Consider the following 19,438-nt stretch of genomic DNA (forward strand, 5'->3'; position numbering starts at 1 on the left):
CCGATTTTCTTCACAGCGCGCACGCAATGGATATAGTGTAATTTGTTGAAAGTCATCCGAGCGAGATCCCCCTTGGAGTGCGATCGATTCCCGGCCGGGCGTACCTTTCGCTTTCCAGATCACTTTTCTTCTCCGGCCTTCGGAAATTGTCGGCTGGGTTGTATTGAAATTTATTGATTAGATTCGACATTAGGGGATGAAATGAAAAGTGAGACAAATGTCACATCATGCTACCTGAGGGGGGAAGGGGGGGGGGAGGTGTTATCTATAGTAAAAAGTAATTTTATTAAATTACTTTAAAAAAGAAATTCGGATGCAGATGGTTTAACATTGCGACACCACTACGCCATTTCCACAAAAGGTCGAATTTCCTTCATGTTTGTCGAAGTAACCTTGAGCAACATTTACCCCGGATTCAGATGAGATTTTTCTTGTTATTTTTGTGATCTTATGTTTTAAGCCTTGAGGGGTGGAAAGTGTCCTACCCCTAGTGGATAGACACACACACACAAACGCTTCGAAAACCCACGGCGGGCGGGAATGTTTGTGCGGGCCGAAAACTTTGTTGCCAAATAACCCAACCACCTCCAACGCCTCGGAAAATGATGCTGCGGTGGAGTTGATTTTTGATGCTTTCGAATTAATTAGAAATGTCATTAGGCAATTGTTTTGTCGGGCAGTTTTGCCTTCCTTTCTTCTTTTTTTTTGTTGTTTTAGGTCTTTTTCTCCGTGTCACCCGCGCTCGAAAGTCCGAACGCGCATTTTCCTGCCCGGGGCAGGCGGGTGGAGCGGAGGGCGGGGATTATTTGTTTCGGGTTTTCAGTTTGTGGCGTGTTTTTGGAGGTTTGCGTTCGGCTTTGCTGGCTGGCTTCGGTTGTTGGTCGCCACCGCCATACCGTTTTCGGTCGGCATTTCCCCTTTGTTCGCGTCGTCTTTTCTTATAAATTAACAATTTTTCACCATCACTTTTCCCTTCTCTCCCGGCCCGCGTGACTTTGTTGCCGGGGCCTTACGAAGCGAAGGGCCGGAAATTTTTAATTCACGCAGCAGCATCGGTTTGCGGAGGGGGAGGGATGGTGCGCGCAGTCGTGTGACTAATGCTGCGCCGTGGGTGCACTTTTTCGGTTGATCTGCGCACATAATGTTTAGGTTTTTCACTTTCGCTGAAAGTTTTCCACGCCGAGCCAGGCCGAGCCGGTACGCTTTCCCGCGTTTTTGGCCGCGCGCTGGATTTTTCCGTTCGTGTTGCGACGGACGGCGCTGTGTTTGACAGAAGAACATGCTGGAGGGCGTGGGGGGAGAGAGGGAAATAGTGTTAATCTGGCAGAGCGGTTATTGTGTGGTGCGTGGGTAGAAGGCACCCCGTCGTCGTCGCCTGTTGGGGCGTTGAATCTCTATTGTTTTTCTAAAGCGATTCGCCGAAAGCAAGCGGCGAGAGTAATTTTTCGGAAATGAATTTTTCTCAACACAACCAAGGAAGTCAGTTTACACTGGTCGTTAGTTTTTACGATGACAGTTTTCGGGTAACATTGAAACTACATTTGTGGAGATGACAATCCCGCTCGCGACTCTTTTCTTTCCTTCTCTTCTCGCGGGGAATCCCTCTTTTTCATTCGTTCCGGCGCTGAAAGTTTTAAATTAAATTGTCGCACCGGGTTTGGGTCTTGCTTTCCGATATGTTTTCGGCATTAAATCGTTCCCAAGAAAGTTGTCTTTGGGGAAGTGTAACCATGTCACTAAAAATCTCTACCCCTGCCCCGGGACCCAACCCTAGGCCGGTTGGCATATTTAATCCATTTATAAAAGAAAGATCATTTTTCATATTTTGTCCCGGACATGCGCTGACACAATGGGCACAAAGTGGTCAAAAATAGTCTCCACACTGTGAGTGCATTTCTTTTCCACCGAATTGATGTTTTCTTGTGGTGCATTTTGTTTTAGCACGATTTTATTACCCGGGAAAGGGCGATGAAAAATGGTCATCCCCCTACCCCCTCCAGAAGGTGGGAGGAGAACCAGTCATTCATCTCGGAAACGACAATAAAAGGTAAAACTACAGAACGGAAATCCCTACCGCACGCGGCCGGGAAGTGAGATCTTTTCGTTTTCCGTGGTGTGTGCGCGCGCGGGAGGGTTGGAAAACAAATTTTCCCTACTTCCAACTAACAAGGGGCAGGGGTCGAACCTTTAGGACCAGAATTAACCGTGTTTGGCGCTGGATTTGTGGAGGGTGAGGCAGGTTTTAAGCCTCCCAGCCCCATTCGTTCACCTGTTTAATTATGATTTCTCCTGTTTTCAAAGGGGGTTGCTTTTGTAGACGCGAACGCGAAACACAGCATGAAGCTTAATGTGTTATTTCATGCATGTTTCCGAATCATTTAATCGGAGCAGTCGCGACGCTGAATTGGGTGAATCGAAAAGAGAGTTTTCCATTTGTTTTAGTCTTTTTTTTTAATTTTAATATATTTTATTCCAAATGAGACAATGTATTTCGGCTTAAAGATATTTTAAATTTTATTTGGCCTAAAAAAGATGGTTTCCAACTGTTCAAAATAAGCAAAAAAAAAAAATGCATACTTAAATCATTAAATCCCACTGCTCTAACCGACGAACTTTTCGACTCGCCATCACAGTTTCGTGGTCCGTTGTCCGTAGTTCCTGCACCGCGTTGGGGTGAGGCTTACTAGAACGCTTCGAGTGCATTCTACCCTTTGCGGACCCTTGTTTTACGTGAAAGCCTGCCCAAGCCTGGTGCATCGAAGCGGAACGGTTAATGGGCCCGAGTCCGGATCTGACCGGCTGCGACCGAAATTACTGCTGTTCTATACTTCCAATGCCGACCGTTCTGTTCAGGAAAATATAGCTCTATGCTCCGTTCTTCCGGTTTATCCAGTCGAGGGAAGGGAGTTTATTTTGATATCAGAATTCTACCGATAAAAATGTCAACATTCGTTTGTCTAAGATTTACTCCAGTTTAAACAAAGCCTATAGACATTAGTTCAAACCAGAGAATTAAGTTATTCGATAAGATTTCCTGGAATACATTTTATGACGAGATTGTAGCATGGAAGTATGTAGGATGATCTCCATACTTGGTCTCTACTTACGCCCCATTACCGGAGCACATTATCATATGTTCTAGATACCATTCTTTGCCACCTGCGAACGCAAACGCTCGGAAGATACAGCTGCGACTCCGACCACGACCGAGACCGGTTTCTGCAGCGTCGAAAGGAATGTCCAGAATGCTGATACTCGCTCTTCTTGAATGCTGTGTGCGCGGATTCCAGCGTGGCAGAAAACGGACCGTTGGATGCGCATCCCGTGTTTTCGCTGTTGCCCAACAAACCCAACATTGGCCGGGCTCGGGCGAAGAAAAATATTCAACACAGGTGTATATGAGCGCAAAAGTATGAAAATACCGTACGCTCGGTAACCGTCCGGAACCGGTACCGGGGCCAGGCTAACTAAACTGACTCGCGGAAATGTCCCGATGGGCGGCGGCGGCGATGAATGGGGCATGCAAAAAAGGGTCGAACAAGAAGAACCTGTGCATCCTGTGCTAGGAATATTTCCCATCGAAAAAGTGCACTTCTGGGGGAAGAGGAGAATGTGCTGTATCCACGGGAGGTGCATCTGGTAAATAGTGGAGATAACGCTCCATTCTGTTTTGTTTTGCAAACAGGAAAAAAGGTAAATTGAAAGGAAGCGACCGCATGTACCTTCCTTCGGAAAATGAGCTAATCAAAGTGCAGGAACACGAGGATGCGATGAAGACCCTCACTTACTTCTTCAGCAGCAGAATTGTGTGGTGTTTCTTTTGGTTCTTTTTCTATATGTTAAGTTGAATGTCCGTGCTAAACGCTTGACAGTTTATGCAAGTCCAGTGGAGGTTTCTTCCTGTTGCATTACTTCAGGTAACGGATGTTCCTTTTACATGGTCACTTGTGCTGCTCTTGTGAGCGATACGGTCCAGAACGATGTCGTGCACGTCTGAGCCTCGAAAAAGGATGTATGTTTATTTTTGTACTCATGCTACCGCATTGCACCAAACGCCGGCGAAAGGTTACCGTTAGATCGTTTTGTCCTTCATGGCATGTTCGAACGTGTTGAGAAAATATGCATTTTACAAAGTATTTTGAACTTGTACTCTGTCGTTACATAGTTGTCGTTGTGGTTATGTTCATTTTCTTCCCCCAAATCATGCTTTTCGGCTTCCGAAATCCATCTCCCGTGCATTTAACTAGTTTGTTTTTTCCTCTCCCTAAAAGCAAAAACAAAAATTCGCTAATGAGCTTCTCGGGGCGGAAACAAACAATGGGCTGACGCTGGAAAATTGCTACTTTCCGCCAAAAAAAACTAAAACAATTGGTTCGCGAAAAATGCGGGAGAGTAAAATCCATGAACGCTTACGCCGTTTTGATCGTTTGCTGTGACTTTTCGTATTCGTGTTTTTGTTTAAAGTGAAGATGTCGATTCGTTACATTAAAAACGCACCGCCCAACCTGCCCATGGTTAGATGACGGATGGAAAATGAATTACCTGCTCGACAGAGGTCTCCAACAAGGGGGGCAAAAAATGCAACTTACATTTATGTGTGCTGCGAAAAGAAACGCTGAGTTTTTAATCATTATTTTGGCATTAGTGGTTGCCCACTGCAACTGTGAGCTTTCAATGCTTTTTGCATAATGTTTTTCTTTGGCAAGGAAACCACACACATTAAAACACGTGCGCTTTGTATTTCAGTTTAAACCAGTGGGTAGGAAAGGTAGCGAAATCGTCGTCTATCAATGGAAAGAAAGTGAAACTCCCCAAGCTTAGGTACAAGTGCTGCTGCCGATTTTCTGCAAAAAAATGCGCGCCTCCTGTAAATGGCATCCTACGTGAAAAAGGAAAAGTTTATGTCGTTGTTTTAAATGGCTAATTAGCTTGTTCTGTGTTTTTTTATTTTATGTTGAGCACTCCAAAACTTGGACCGGCTGTGTTTGTGTAGTTGAAACAGTTTTTTTCCCTAATTTTAGCAGTGAACAATCGGTGCTTTAAAAGAGGTCACTACTTGTAGCGTTTTTAAAGGTCACTTATGCTTGTGTAAGTCGACTTTCTTATTTTGTCCGCACGTGCTGGCAAATAGTCTGCCCAATCGATATGTTTTCTCCAGCATCGCCCGGAGAGTAAGTGTTGGGTGGAGAAGGTACCCGGTGGCGCCACTTGTGTCGCCCGCATTCTCAGCTTCCAAACAAGATCGACATTCAAACGCCGGGGCCGGAAGGTGAAGGTAAGGTCGGCGCTTGATTGACTTTCCCTTTGAAAGGCACCGCTTTTGACGCCACGGTGATGGAGTTTTGATTTAGCCACTTTAATTACCTTCACCTGCCCAGCAGGGTGTCATCCGTCGTATATCAGATATCGTTTCCTGGGGTCACGGACACTCACCCAAATAAAAAAAACCTGGCAAAAATAGTTTCCTTCCGTTTTCTCAACTTCCGCGGTCGGGTGGGATTTTGGGACATTTTGGAGATAAAAAAAATAGGGAAAAGTTGTCTTTCAGGAAAATCTCCCCCTGAAAGCATGATCGGCATTATTTTGAAGATCTTGCTGGTGGTGCGACGCAATCTCTGTGTCGCGTTGAAAGAAAGTGGCTCCTTCCTGCCGGCGGTTTGTTAAAAAGGTGTTCCACAAGGAGTGAGAGTGATCGTCTCGTGTCAGTTTCGTTTTTGTTCGTTACATGCGCCAATTTAATGTTTTCTTTTCATAAATTGCACACGTGTCGTAGCGTAGAGTTGTGGTTTGCTGATTCACTTTTACGGTAGCTATACGCTGTACACGGTAGCTTACAGTCGTTCTCGGCGGCAATGGTATCAAACCCCCCTGCGGCAAATGCAATTTATAAATCAATGTCAGAGCGTGTGTCGATGCGAACGACGACCCGCCGTATGACGAATGATGTGCCCGCTACGACGAGCCCGCTCGTGAGTTGGTCGAGGCCATTCCAGCGATAGCGGCCTGGCAGTTTGTACCCCTAGGCTACGTTGCGTCTTCCACCGTGGACAGCTTTTGCTTCAGGTACTTCCAGTCTTACACGCTCACCTTGTCGCAGACAGCGAGGGGCCAACAGGGAGTTGCATTTGCATGTTGTGCCCGGTCCCCAACACCACTGGAACCACTGACCCACCTGCGTCAGTCCTACGGACGAGTCACCCTCTTCGAAGACCTTCATCAAGGCAAGGTCTGGACGTGCACTTGAATGTCTGCCGGACGATGCCCACACGATGGTCAACCTGATTTATCGACGCACCGCTCGGTTGCGCTGTAGAGATCGCATGTAGATCTTATCATCGATCATCGGGTCTCGATAGGGCGCATCTATCCCCGGGACCTCCGGGACGACCGCGACGGAAATGGGACGTGCGCATAGGTTCGATCAATCGGGAACCTACTGGGGCAGCAGTTTTGCTAACCCACTCTCCGATGTCGCGTCCCTGCCGGGAGTTCCCACTTCCTACTGCCCACTTCGAATGCGGTTGACCGAGATCGTATCTGTGCGGTGGTGGCATGTTAGCTGTCAGCGGTTTGTGGTATTTTCATCCATAATCCGCAGGGCATCTTCATTCGCTCGTCGGCATACCCGGGCCGCGGTGGGATGTTCCGGCTGTCGATGAAAAACCAGTAGCAGTTCCGTGGAACCGTGCGGAACACGATCTAGTTTGTGCTACTGATCGCTTAGATCTCGATAACGTGCTCCTCTCAACGCCTTCAGGCATATTGGAGGGCCCGGTTTGGAATTGATTTTTTGACGTTTTCGCTCAGCTATGGTGGAAGTCGATTGTTTTTGAATGTCATAACGTTTAAGCTTCCAATCAAATCCAATGTGGATCTTGATAAGAAGTTTGTAATTTTGAAAGTACGCTACTCTTGTTGTCCTTCATAGAATTGTTACCTTAAAACCTGAACCAAAATCAATATTATTTACAGTGTCGGCCAGGTATCCGTTGTTCATCCAAATGATAAATTGCTAAAACCCCTCCGCTTCGTACTGGAAATTATGTCGTTTGATTTGCTAACGTCGGAAATATCGTTCACTTGTTGCTTCGGTCCTTGAATAAGCCACATTGTTGATTGATACCGTTGATTCCTTCCTGACCTAAAATGCCATCGCTAAGTGATGGGCTTTTGCCGCTCGATAGGCGGCAAAGTGGCGATTTGTCATAACGTTCGCGCTTTAATCCTCGACGTTAAGACATTCGTCTTGCCGACGATATTGCGGTCCAAAGTGGTGAGACTTTTTAGTGTCATAAATCGACCTTTGAAAAGTTTCGAGCACTGAGCGGAAACAACTGTCCAGCGAATGAAAATGACAGACGGGAAGGTTTCATGCTGCTAAATCCAACTCAAGAAATAGTTACGCCTGGGTGAGCTCACTTTGAATCGACTAAGTAGGTTGGATTATTTTGGCGTAATACTGAGTATGATCAAATTTGACAGAATCGAACGAAAACGAAGGGAAGGTTGTGGGAAAAGTGGTGCGGATTTTATTGGGCCAATTTACATTTTGTATTTTTCATTACAACACCCGAACTCGCGTGTGATCGCATTGTTGGCCAAATGCGTGTGAATGTTGCAAATTTTCCAGAACGCGTCGTTTCGCTTTCAAACGCCAAAAATTCTACCCATTTATTTGTCCGTGCGTGTGAGCGAGTGATTTTTATGTTCTTGTTGTTAAATAAGCGACTTTGCTCGCCAACCGAAAAGTGCAGCGATGCGCAAAATTAATTCAACTTCACCAGACAGAGTTTGAAATAAGTGAATGTGTTTTTAACTTCAATCGGTGTGCGTAAGTACGTTTAATTTTGGTTGCATGATTTTGTTCAAGCATCTTCAACTAATAATAGCAACATGGATCTAAACCGGCTCCATTACCGGAGAGGTTCGAAGTTGACCACCTTTGGAGCATTTGAATGCACTTAACCATCGCGCCGCAGATTGTGATCGTGATTGCGTACGTGTGTATACACACGCGTAAACAAACGGGCGCGCGCGCAAGTACACTTGAGACAAAGGGAGGTTTCTTCTCGTGGGTGATAAACTAAAAACCCGGTGGAATTGGGAATGCTGATGGTGGGAGGGGGTAAGGATTTGGCCAGCGCACACATTCTAAAGTGGCCACTTAGCTAACGTCCGATCGTGACTTGGCGTGGCACTCGTGGGGGGTGGAGGAGGGAATTGGGAGTCGAACAATTTTCCTTCTCTCCACCGACGTTCAGTGCGTCGAATGGTGATATTGATGCGCGAGTGTCACGATTCACGAGCAGCAAGGGCACTTGAAATGGAGACGGCAGGCTAGAAGGGAAGCAAAGGGCACGGGGAAACCCGAAAACCGAATCAGACGCACGTATTCTTCCGGATTTCTTTTTCTTGACCTTTGGGCGTGTCGGACTGTTTTATTCAAACGCCAAACTTTTCCCAAACATTTCTCCCCGCTCTCCTGTCCCTCCCAAACGTGTCTTTAGTGGAGTTTAGAATAAACAATAAACAGAAATCAAGGTTCCAGTGCCCCTTCCAGGAGAAGAAGCGAAGGGTAGTGGACGAAGCAGCAGAGAGGCCCACTCGAGAAGTGCAGCGTGATTGATGAGGTGCTTTCACTGGTGATTAGGCTGGAGTGGATGTAGAGGAGAAGAACATTGAAGAGAAGAAAAAAATCCACCCCACCCCTGACGCAATTGAGGAGAAAGTCACGCTCTTCAAACTTCATTTAGTCACTTCCAAAGTCTAAGCATGATGAGCAAATGTCGTGACCGATTCGTAGAACCGGCACAGGGAATCCTTGGAGCAAAACGTCACGATAAAGGTTAACACGCATCAAACGAAACAGGTGGAAGTTGATAGAAAAATCATGTGGAATGAGATGTGGTGTGATGTCCGAAACGCACCTGGTGATGTTTATTTCCTGCACCGAAAGTTTTCGAGCACACTACCCTCGGCGGTTTTTCGAGCACTTTTCAAGGTCAACCGACGCTAGCCGGTCGTCGTCCTGCCGATTTTCCGCATTCGAGCGCGCATGACAAGAAGAAAGCGTGTTTCGTTGGAGTTTCAGTTCCCCACTGACGATACGAGTTGACATTTATATCACCCGAAAGCATGACATGCAGTTTTTCCGACTTCGGTTTCTGACCGAACAACGCCACTATGACGTCATTGTTTTTCCTTCGTTGTACGAAAGGATTCATGGGGAAGGCGGAAGTAGTCGTCGGCAAATAGAACTAACCTAGCCACCGCGTGGAAAAGGGTTGTTTTTATCGATTTTCCACCCAATTCCCGCCCATTCTGTGTCAAGTTTTGGTGCAAACGGCGCCCCCCAAACGCGAAGTCTTCGGCGTTCCTTCCACCTTCGCCTCGAGGCCGCAAGTGTAGCATAACCGGCGAGGTTAACGTACGGCAATGAGGTGACGATTGGTGGCGGCGTGTGGAAGCCTTGCGAAACCTTTGCCGACGACCGTTTTTCCACCCGGCACTGGGGGGAGGAAATGGATCAAACTCGCGTGTCGCAAATCTAACGACTGCGCGAGTGGCCTGGAGCCCCGGTCCGGTGAGTTAACATGACGGCCGTGGACTTCTTGTTGATGCTTCAGTTTGTCGCTTTATTGGATTATAAGCGAAATCATTCGCGATTCGATTCATTAGTGTGATTGTTGTTTGCTTCTGAATTCGTTTCGTCGTTGCTTCCAATCGTGCACGCTTGTGCGGTTCCATATCGAATCAGTGTTCCATGTTCTAGTGCGTTGAGGCAAAGTTTTGTTTCATGACCGAATAATTTGAAATTCAGTGTGTTTTACTTTTGTTTAAATGAAGCGAAACTGCTGATAGAACTTATTTATTTTTTCCTTCAATTGATTATTTATTATTAAGAATGTTTTTTTAACCAGGTGGGAGCATTTAATTAAAAAGATTAGGTATATTTGTTGCTTTATTTCTTCTACTTTTAATCACTTCTTGACTGTTATTTGCATTCGACATTATTTTTTCTGAGTCCCTTCTCACCTGACAGTCTTCTTTTCTCCCAGCTTGACTTATTGAGTTCATTCGTTGCGAAAGCAGAAGAAAGTGGTTAATTCTAGTCTACTGCTTGAAAACGATAAATTTTCCATTCCGATGAGGCACCCTCGTTGTTGTGCAAACACACTTACGCAAGCACGTGCACAGCATGTTTCGCATATAACCTCCCGTTGGGAACCTGATGCATCCTAAAACACCTTGTGCCGTTTTCTATCGCGTAAAATTAAACCATCAGCGTGATCGGGGCATCTGTAACGATTCACCCGAGCGCAGCAACGATCCAACCGTTTGCGTTCGACAGCTCGACATCATAATTATGGACAGGCCTGATGCATAACAACGCACCACCACTACATCGATCCCTCCCGGGGAACTGGCAGGACGGTTCCTTACTTCGTTCGCTAAGTTCGCTCTGGATTAGCATACGGTTTGCCGTTCATGGAATGGAAATGGAACGCGGGTATGTTTGTAGACCGCATGTTTTCCCACCCTACGCCACCCCCCCTTCCCGGGGAGGGGGTGGGAAAGTAAAAGGTTGCAAGAGAGTGTATCCACTGGTTCATTTTCTACCCACTGAAGACGGATGGCGATGGCCTACACACGCGAGACGCTAATCAATAATGTTTACCTTTCGCTTATCATTGTTTCGTTTGCTTTGCATACTCCTTCCTATTAATTAACCTGCGCGGGAAACCGGGTTATGCGTTGCAGTGCACTCAATTATGTCATGTGTGGATGCTTCGTTCCACGACTTCTCGTTAGCATTCGGGACGTGCAGCTGTCGGTGCATCACTTAATAACATTCCCTTTTTCCTCGTTGACCTGGCCCCATTACAGAGCTTCTCCGGGTCAGCGTCAGATTGGGAGTGTGGGAGAGCATTCCGATTGTGTGGAAAGGGAATTCAGCTTTCCCGATGCCCGATCTTTTTACGAACACACGAGCGCGATGATCATATCAGAATATTATGCAAAAATACAACCATACGTTTTTTGAGTAGCATCCCTTCATTCGTTTAAAATCGTAGATAGATTATGTATTATCGCACAGTGCGTGGATGCCACGGAACGATTGCCGAAGCGATTGGCGCAGTTTTCCTCAGTTACGACTGTTTTATGTTCGCATGATGAAAGTTGGAGACGGTTGTCTCGTTTTGCAGACCTTATCTCTTTTTTACATAATTTTCGATGACGCTTGGTTGACGTTTGATCGCTACATTCGCCTCTCCAAGATTCGGATCGTTAATTTTACTACCTCTTTCTACATCGTTTACGTCGCTTCGAATGAAAGCTTTCCGAAATACGATGGTTTGTTTGATGATACTTAAAAATCAAAACAAAATGCTTATGATTTTCCGAACAAAAGGAAATTAATCATTTATTTCAATATTCATTTGACGTTAAACAGATCGCCTTTCCGTAGGTTTTACGATGTGCCTGCCAGGGCTGACCTCTTTGCTCTACTTTTCGGCTTCGGTCTTTCCGGCCGGCAAGTGCATCGGGGCCACGCAAGTGCATCATTGCGGCGCGATGTGTTGTGACCCCATTGGGGTGGGGATGGGGCTGTTTTTAATGGCTCTCAAAACCAAGCAACTCCGTTTTGGTGCGCTCGGTCTCGTTAACCAATTGTTGCCGTTTGGTTTCGACTGGTGAACTGGACTTATTATTGATGCACTTCGAGACACTTCACCTTTCAGTTCAGCTTCATAAATCGACGGGTTACTTTCTTCGTACGGAATTTGGTAACTTTGGAAAATGAAAGGGAGGTGCATGAGCGGTGCAAAACCAACCTCATCAGCGAAAGAGAAATTCTTCGTTTGGGCCAATTTGCTACTTTTTACTGCATCGCGATCCGGGCTGGTCGATAAGAACGCGGTGCACCCTTGGGGCCATGTGCAATCCGGTTCCCCCGTCCGGAACGCCGGTGCTGGTGGTCCTCGTTGGGAGTTGGGCGTTCTTTTGGTGCAGTTTTGCTGGTACGTTAAGCGAGTTTTGATGTACATTTGCACTTGCTTTCTTTACCTTCGAGCGAAATTGGGTGAAAGTGGCGTTGCGTCCATGCGGTGGAGATTAATTATATAAATCATTTCGAGCAAATAAATCGTTCCGAGGCAGACATGCGAAATCCATAACTTGTTTAATGTCTTTTTTGGTAATGTAGAGAGAAGGAATTTTAATTTTCCACTATTTCATTGCATTGTCAGTTGTTTGAAGCTGTATTTTTATATTTCTCTCTCAAATAAGCCTTCAATTGCTTTGCGAACGAAGGTGTGTATCGCTAAAGCAAAACTATGCGAGGAATTTCGCTCTTCCACGGCTGAACGGCACACCTAAACTGTGGAGGATGTGACTGCAGTCCGTCCCAACCGTGTTTTACGTTTTCTTTTCGATCCACGGTACTTCGCAAGGTTCGGGTTGTTCTGTGTAAGCCGCACCAGGTGTCTAGAACAATGCGATTGTTCCGATGGAGTAATTAAATACCGATAGATACCGACCTCTCAAGCGAGGAGACGAGGTCAACATCGAACGGGTTAGACTCGCCGTGCCGTAACATGGACGCCGGATATGATGTCAGCGCAAGAAACTCAGAGTATGGTTGGCTTCAATGGTTTCCTTTTTTTAAATACCCTCGGCTTGGAGTAGTTCTTACGATTGGTGCGGATATTGGAGGGAGTATTTCCTCGCGGCTGATACGCGACGGTACTCGATTGGAGGACTTAAACGATTAGTCGATAGGTTTCCTAGTGTCTCCAGTCGATGTAAGGCTTGGGAAGAACATCGCCCGCGAGTGCTTTGTAGGTTGAGGTTAGAATCTAGGTTAGTGCAGTCAATTGCACTCCAATCGATCGCTGGAAACGAATAGCGTAAAGACTTGCTGAAGAGACCGTCATTAACGGCGATACGCTAATCGATAGTCCACGACCAAACGAAATCCCCCCTTTCAGGTAGGTGAGGCCAAGGTGTTTAAAATCACTCAGCCGAGGGCGTGCGCGAATGTTTTCACTGGCGAAACATTGGGCGCAGTTAGAAATCGACAGAAAAGAACACCATGGAGCATGGTGTTTAGATACGGCCCGCTTCCGGCGGATGAGTTACCCGTCTCGTTTTACTACCGAAGGGCAGCTGCTTTCGTTTCGTTTTTCTCTACTTCGATACAATAATCCTACTGACTGGCCGTAAAACTGGAGCAACATCGCCGGCGCGGACCATAGCCGCCCACATGTTCGCTTTTGGAGGTTATGTTATGACCTGTTGCTCGTAAAGCCGCCAGATGGTTTTATGGTTGCACTTTGCGCTTGTCGATTGTTTGTTTAACCACTGTGGAAAGCATTTAAGGGTCGTCGAACGAGCCATTTTGTCGCCCTTGGAAGTGTGAGTATTCTTCTTTTGCTTGTGCCTTAGGCCTATGATTCTGAATGAAAAAGAAATATGTTGCATTGCTTAAACTGATTAAAGAAAAGGTTCAACCTTCAGACAAGTTGAGGATGCGAGTGGAAAATGTGATATCTGTGGTGCAACAATGTTTCTCGCCACGACTTGAGTAGTCTTAATGGCATCAACGTCGTCGAACTTCGCTTTTTTCAGGAATAGCGCCTCATTAAAAACATGAGGTACCACGTTTCTCCTACGCCTGCAAGGAAAAAAAAACCAGTAGCAATGATTAAGTGCAAAAGCAGTTGACATGCAAAAAGGATCGATCGCTTCCCGCGTTTCTGCTGCCGCCACTTTTCTGGAAACGTGAAAGGTATCGAGCTCTGATAGCCGGTAGGCTGGCGGCAACATTGTTTCAAACCGGCGCGGTTCACCGGCACCTGAGGGTAAATAATCGTGGATAATTAAGCAAATAAATAAAGAAAACAAACAAACAACGGCCCGCGAGTTGGCTTTCGTTTTCCGTGTGTCGAGCGTCGAAGATATCTTAGCCGGTCTGTCGGTAGCTGTCACAGGCATCGCGAGCCTCTGATTCTGGATCCGGCGGGCCACCAACGCCACACACCGCAAGGCAGCTTTCGGCAGCAAGTCCACACCTCAGTCCGGTCCGATCCGACGGTCGATTAAACGGCGGGGAACGCTAGCGAATGGGGTTAAATAAATTGTAATCCACTTCCAATGGTGAACCGACCCTGGGCAAGCCCTACCTCCACCGGATGGTGTAGGACGGACCCTTTTGTGGCCGTCTGCACGGGCCTGGCAATAAATCAACCCTTGGATATTGGTCGCGGTCAGTTGGTACAGCCATCCAGAACCGAGCCCCCGCGGTAGGACTATCCGAGTAGGAGCGGGAGAGCCGACATGGCTGTTGAAGGCTCCGGACTGCTCCGGAGACACTTGCTCCTTCCACTCCGGGAAGATACCCTGAATGCACGTCGGCGGTGGTCTACCGCAGTTCGAGCGCGTGGTGCAGGCGATATCTGGCAACCGGTTTCACGAATTGGATTTCTTTTCCCTCCCTTAATTCGTCGTCCGAATACTGTCAAAGCCTTGTCGGGCCAGGGGGGTTTTCAAGTGAGTTGTCTTTTTAAACACTCTGAAATCCCTCCCCGTTTCGGACCACTCGAAGGTGGAAAAAAATTTAGTATTCCACAGCGGACGCGGTGATTACCCGGACTGGTTTGTCTCTTTGGCGTGTGTGGGGCCGCCGCCTGTAGACGCACCTGCCAGTATCCGGTGGCAGGAGTTCTGTGCCGCGAGAATTCTTTATTTCGGAATGGAAATAGGCTCGGAACGAGATTCGACGACTTTATCGTGGGGAATAGAATCTCAACGTTCGGAATTTACAGCTGTCATCGTATCGTCCGGCATGGAAGCCGCCACACGTTGATCCAATCAAGCGTATTTTAATGAGTTTGAATTGGTTCTTATGCGCCGCCGTAATTATGGAGAGAGATATTAAGGTGGGAGAGGCGTTTGGAATTTTATCACACGGCACAAGTTTTATTTCTGTATTCCAATTATAATCACCCCAAGAGAGATTATGAGTCAATTGAACGTAAAATGATTGATTAATCCAATATATCACTTTTAGTAGAAGAAATCAGGACCAAATATGTAACGTAAAGACACTGACTGTTTTCACTTCATGTTTTATTAGGCCAGTTTTTGAAGGTGGTGTCGCAATTGAGTCATCTTATGCTTTATCATCTCTCCGTGTTCCTTCGTTCTCGTTGGTGAAGTGATGTGCTCATCTTAATCTTTCCTTTGCTCTTCTCTCTTACAGATAAGGAGCTGTGCGTACCATCGACCCAGAAAAAGGTGAGTATTTATGATTTGTCCCATGACGGTTGTCTCAACGCCTGCACATTGTTCCTGGTGAGGAACGGCCAAGTAGCTGCTCGGTCAGAAAGTTGAGTATCTTCGAGGCCAACCGAGGTGTGCACACGCACGCATCAACAAAATCCCAACCGACTCCCGACGACGAAGCAGATAGGACGCCGGTTTGCTACAATAAACAAGCCGATGTCCCTCATCTCTTCGGTTATCTCCGTGCGAACGATTTCACCACTGGGCCAGGGCAAACACCGTAGAAGCGTTGCGTCGCGCGAGTGCCAACAACGCTTCAATGTGTAATTAAATCACATCTGATTAAAAGTGGCAGATAAGTCGCGCTATCGCGATCTTGTAATTACAGCGCTCGATCCGGCGCGATCCGAGAGCCCACTCCCAGCAGCAAAAGCCGGGACGTTAGGTTTCCGTTGCGTTCCGTTTGCATTTCCCGTTAGGCAGCGATCGCTTCCAAGGCATTGATTTCTACAGCCCCAGACGGACCGGCATATTTTCGGCTACTTCCTCTCGCGGGGCATGCAGCAGGACCGGGTTAAATTTCGATGTTGCTTTTAAAAGTTTCTCTCCTTCCTTGCGTTTGATTTCGCAAAACTCGCCCCCATCCTTCCGATGGTGGAGTGAGGTGGTCTCTAGTGGCAGACCCCAAACCATGCCTAACGCTTGCAGCGGGAAGTCGTCACGGTCAAGTTCGTCGCTTGCTCGCACACCGGTCGGTCGGATAGTCAAATAGTTTCGACCTGGCGTCTACATCGACAGCACACTCAAATCTTCACCCAGCGAGGAGCGTTTCGCATCTATCGGATCGATGTTCGTTCAGCGAACTATTGGCGAGTTCGCGTCCACCGTTTCACTTTCATCGTGCTCTGGGGGTACTATTTGATGCCTCCTGACGTTTGGTAGGACAAACGCGTCCTGGGAAGCGCAGGGTGAAGCGAAACGTAGAGGAGGGATAGACCTGGTAGTGCCGAGGTAGTGCCAAACTATTTTTTGTGAATGAATGCATTCGTCTTCCATATGAGGTGCTTTTAGAGGCGCGATCTTTCGGTGCTGCTTGGAATGATAATTGAATTAACGAAAACACATTCGAATAACTTAGCTCTCGGAGATGATTATCGGACTATGCGAGGCTCGGCTTTCGTCGGTAGTCGGAGGCTTCGTTTCAACGATCGCGTTTGAATGCCATACGTTTTAATTTGCACTTTAACTCTGCATTTCTATTGCAATTTTGCAGTTTGTAAAATACTTGTAGATATGGGTATTCGTACTGACGGTAAGTTCATTTTGGTCGACGTCTTAAATGGAAAATAGCGCTTCGGATAAATACAACTTGCAACCTATGCTCTGTTTCATAAACATAAATTTGATTATTTAAAGATCACCGACATGAGTCACGGTGCAGAATTTACGAGCAATAATGTTAATGTGTTATTGATACTTGATTCCGCCAAGCACCTAGTAAAGGATTACGAATGCGAGAAGGCGGAACGGCCCGTGGAAGGTCAAGATCGATGCGTTAATGGGTTTGGGCTGGACGTTGTGGATGGGGTTTTTTTCCTTCTAAAGATGTGGAGTGCCGATAAAACACACCTCTGGCGAAAGTCGGGAGCTGAAAGAGCACGCATTCGCCTTGGGTGCACCTGCATGTGAGCCGAAAGAGTTGAGCCAGGCAATATGTGTACGTCGTGGGATCGGTCCGAGCCGGTGAGACCGCGCGCAGTTAAAGGAGAAAGGTCTTAAAGTGGATGAAATATGACTTGATTTTTTTTCCCTCTGAGACTCCTAATTGGATGGACTGCGAGCAAGCCGTCGGGTTTGTTGGTGGTCGCATTGGTGGGACGATTAACATGGGAGAGTTGACCTTTGTGTAGAGCATCTTGTTGCCGGCTTTCTGATCCGATTGTCTATCCAAACTGGCTATCCGAACACATGGTGAGTTGGTTCTTAGTCCGAGTGTCCACCAGCGAGTGTTGAGGGAAGGCGGTGGACCACATTGATCGTAAACCAATCTTTTTCCAACTCCATGCCCATGATTAGAGCGAGCAGTAATAAACCCGAGGATCCTCAAAGGTTATCATTTTATGGTTTCAAATAAACCATTACCGATTGAATTGATTTATTGATCGAGCGATGAAGGGCTCCGCCTGTGTCCACTTTTGGGCCTGTTCCCGGGGAGCATGCTTGGAGCGACCGCGCACTTGTGGTCCGAGGTCAAGGAAAATAAATTTCCTAACGACTTCCCAATGAGTGATAAAGAAAAGGAACTGTCTAACTAGCTCCGGTGATGTTTCCTTTCACTTTTGATTTCCATTGGTGGGCATGTTAGAGTCGCGCCTGGGTTCGGAACGCGCTCGAACCATGATTTGAGTGACGAGCAGTTTAGTGCTGCATTTAGGTAAATTTGCTCCTATTCCCGCTCTGTCGTTCTACCCTTCGGGAATCGTCTCCTCCTGTCCCGATTTGTCAGGTCCTGTGCGCTTTCCATTTCTGAACTGGGTCAACCGTCAACGTTGGTAACGGACGGATTGTGAGTTGGGGGTCCCTTCAGAAGCTCATCCCTAAGGGAGCTATAAAAATTAGCAAACGACTGACGAATGGAGCCCATAGATGCCTGCCCGAAGATCGGTGCAGATTGGGTTTATTGCCTTTCCATCTTGGGAGCGTGCTGTTTGAATCGCGTCCACGGCGCTTTCCCTATCATCGGAATACCTGGTGACCTATTTATGATTATTAGTCGCCAACTATGGAAGGCACTGGGCTAAAGACCAGGTGCAAGTTAAGTTGAGTTAGTTTACAACACCCTTTAGGCAACTTCCGATGGTGATTTGAAGAAAGTCAATCATCATTTTAAGAAGTATGCAAATTTGTACTTGTGTGCAGTACGGAAAGTCCGTAGACCGACTATTTGCTACATTGCGATCGCTTTTGTTATCATCCAGATCGTTGGCTGCTTGGAGGTGAGTGCTGGATCAAGCCCACCGGGACACTTCGAAGTCGCCTTTCATAACGCTTTCGGCGGAAGGTATAACCATTGTGATTACCGATCATTTGACATGCACAATAGCTGGGCATTAAGGTTCCTAACGTCTGTGTACGTTAAACCGTACCACGCTGAGATGTCGAGAGGTAGAAACGTCGATAGGGCGCAGCGTGTATCATTGGCTGTAATCCTGTTGTTGACTACCCAGGTTCTTGTAGTTCTCCGGGTCTTCTGTGGAAAGTGCCGGTTAATGGACGGAGATCCACCGAAGTGGGAAGCGGGGTTTTCTGCTGTTGATCTCACTTGTCCGTATACGTTCGTTGGAGCCCGCCCCGCGTTTGTGGACCTCGAGGCACCGGGCATCATGTTGCTGCCATTAAGGAGGGTCATTTATCTAGGTGTAATGTGGTGCGTTGTTGTGCGGTACCTCTCCTCGGGGTTTCCCTGTCCATTTCGATCGGTTCTCCATTAGCTGTTGATATTTTGGATGTATCGTACACGGGGAAGGCTGGATGTAGAGACGTTCATTGCCTCCGGTACCTAAGAGAGTTGCCCAGTGTGGTACAAGCTGTTGAAAACGCTCATTCATGATTCTCCACCTGATAGTGGTGCGGTTCGCCGTTGACCATGATATTCGATCGGTGGTGTTCGGGTTGGAAGAACTCCTACCCTTGCGGTGGTTCTCCATGGCTAGTTTGCAGTATCGCATGCTCTTCAGTAGACCTCCAGGCTATCGGTGGAGATGGATGGTGAGGTTAGAAAAGGATACAGCCGCACTAGTGGAAAGTGGACAGGGGCGAAGTCTGTGTTGATCATCGCGAATCGACGCGGCAGACGATAGTACCACTACGGTCGACGGATCTGTAGGGAAACATCTTAGTCTGCCCTATGGATAGACGGTCTCGCGAGGAGAGCCATGGGAATCGGCAACTTTCTGTCCCCGAAGCGATGGCAGAGTGTGCCACTCGGGTTGCTTGTTGTAGCACGTGTGCTAGATCATTTCCATATTTCCCTGCGGTTGGCGCCGCTCAAAGCGAGCGAGCAAGCAAGCGATCTATTGAACCGTACTGTCAGGCGTTGTAGTGTGCCCAATCCATGCTAGCTGGTGCTGTCTACTTTCCTTACCGATTT

General features: G+C 47.1%; 1 protein-coding gene across 1 annotated transcript in view; it reads left to right on the forward strand.

Annotated features, from left to right (window-relative positions):
* The window catches only part of LOC131282273 (protein spire), a 126,366-nt gene that overhangs the window by 19,908 nt on the left and 87,020 nt on the right, over positions 1 to 19,438 (forward strand). The window contains exon 2 of the mRNA XM_058311687.1: positions 15,266 to 15,300. Within this exon, the coding sequence (XP_058167670.1) occupies positions 15,266 to 15,300 (35 nt within the window). The remainder of the gene's footprint in view (positions 1 to 15,265; positions 15,301 to 19,438) is intronic.

Source organism: Anopheles ziemanni, chromosome 2 (assembly GCF_943734765.1).
Source record: "Anopheles ziemanni chromosome 2, idAnoZiCoDA_A2_x.2, whole genome shotgun sequence".
NCBI lineage: Eukaryota > Metazoa > Arthropoda > Insecta > Diptera > Culicidae > Anopheles > Anopheles ziemanni.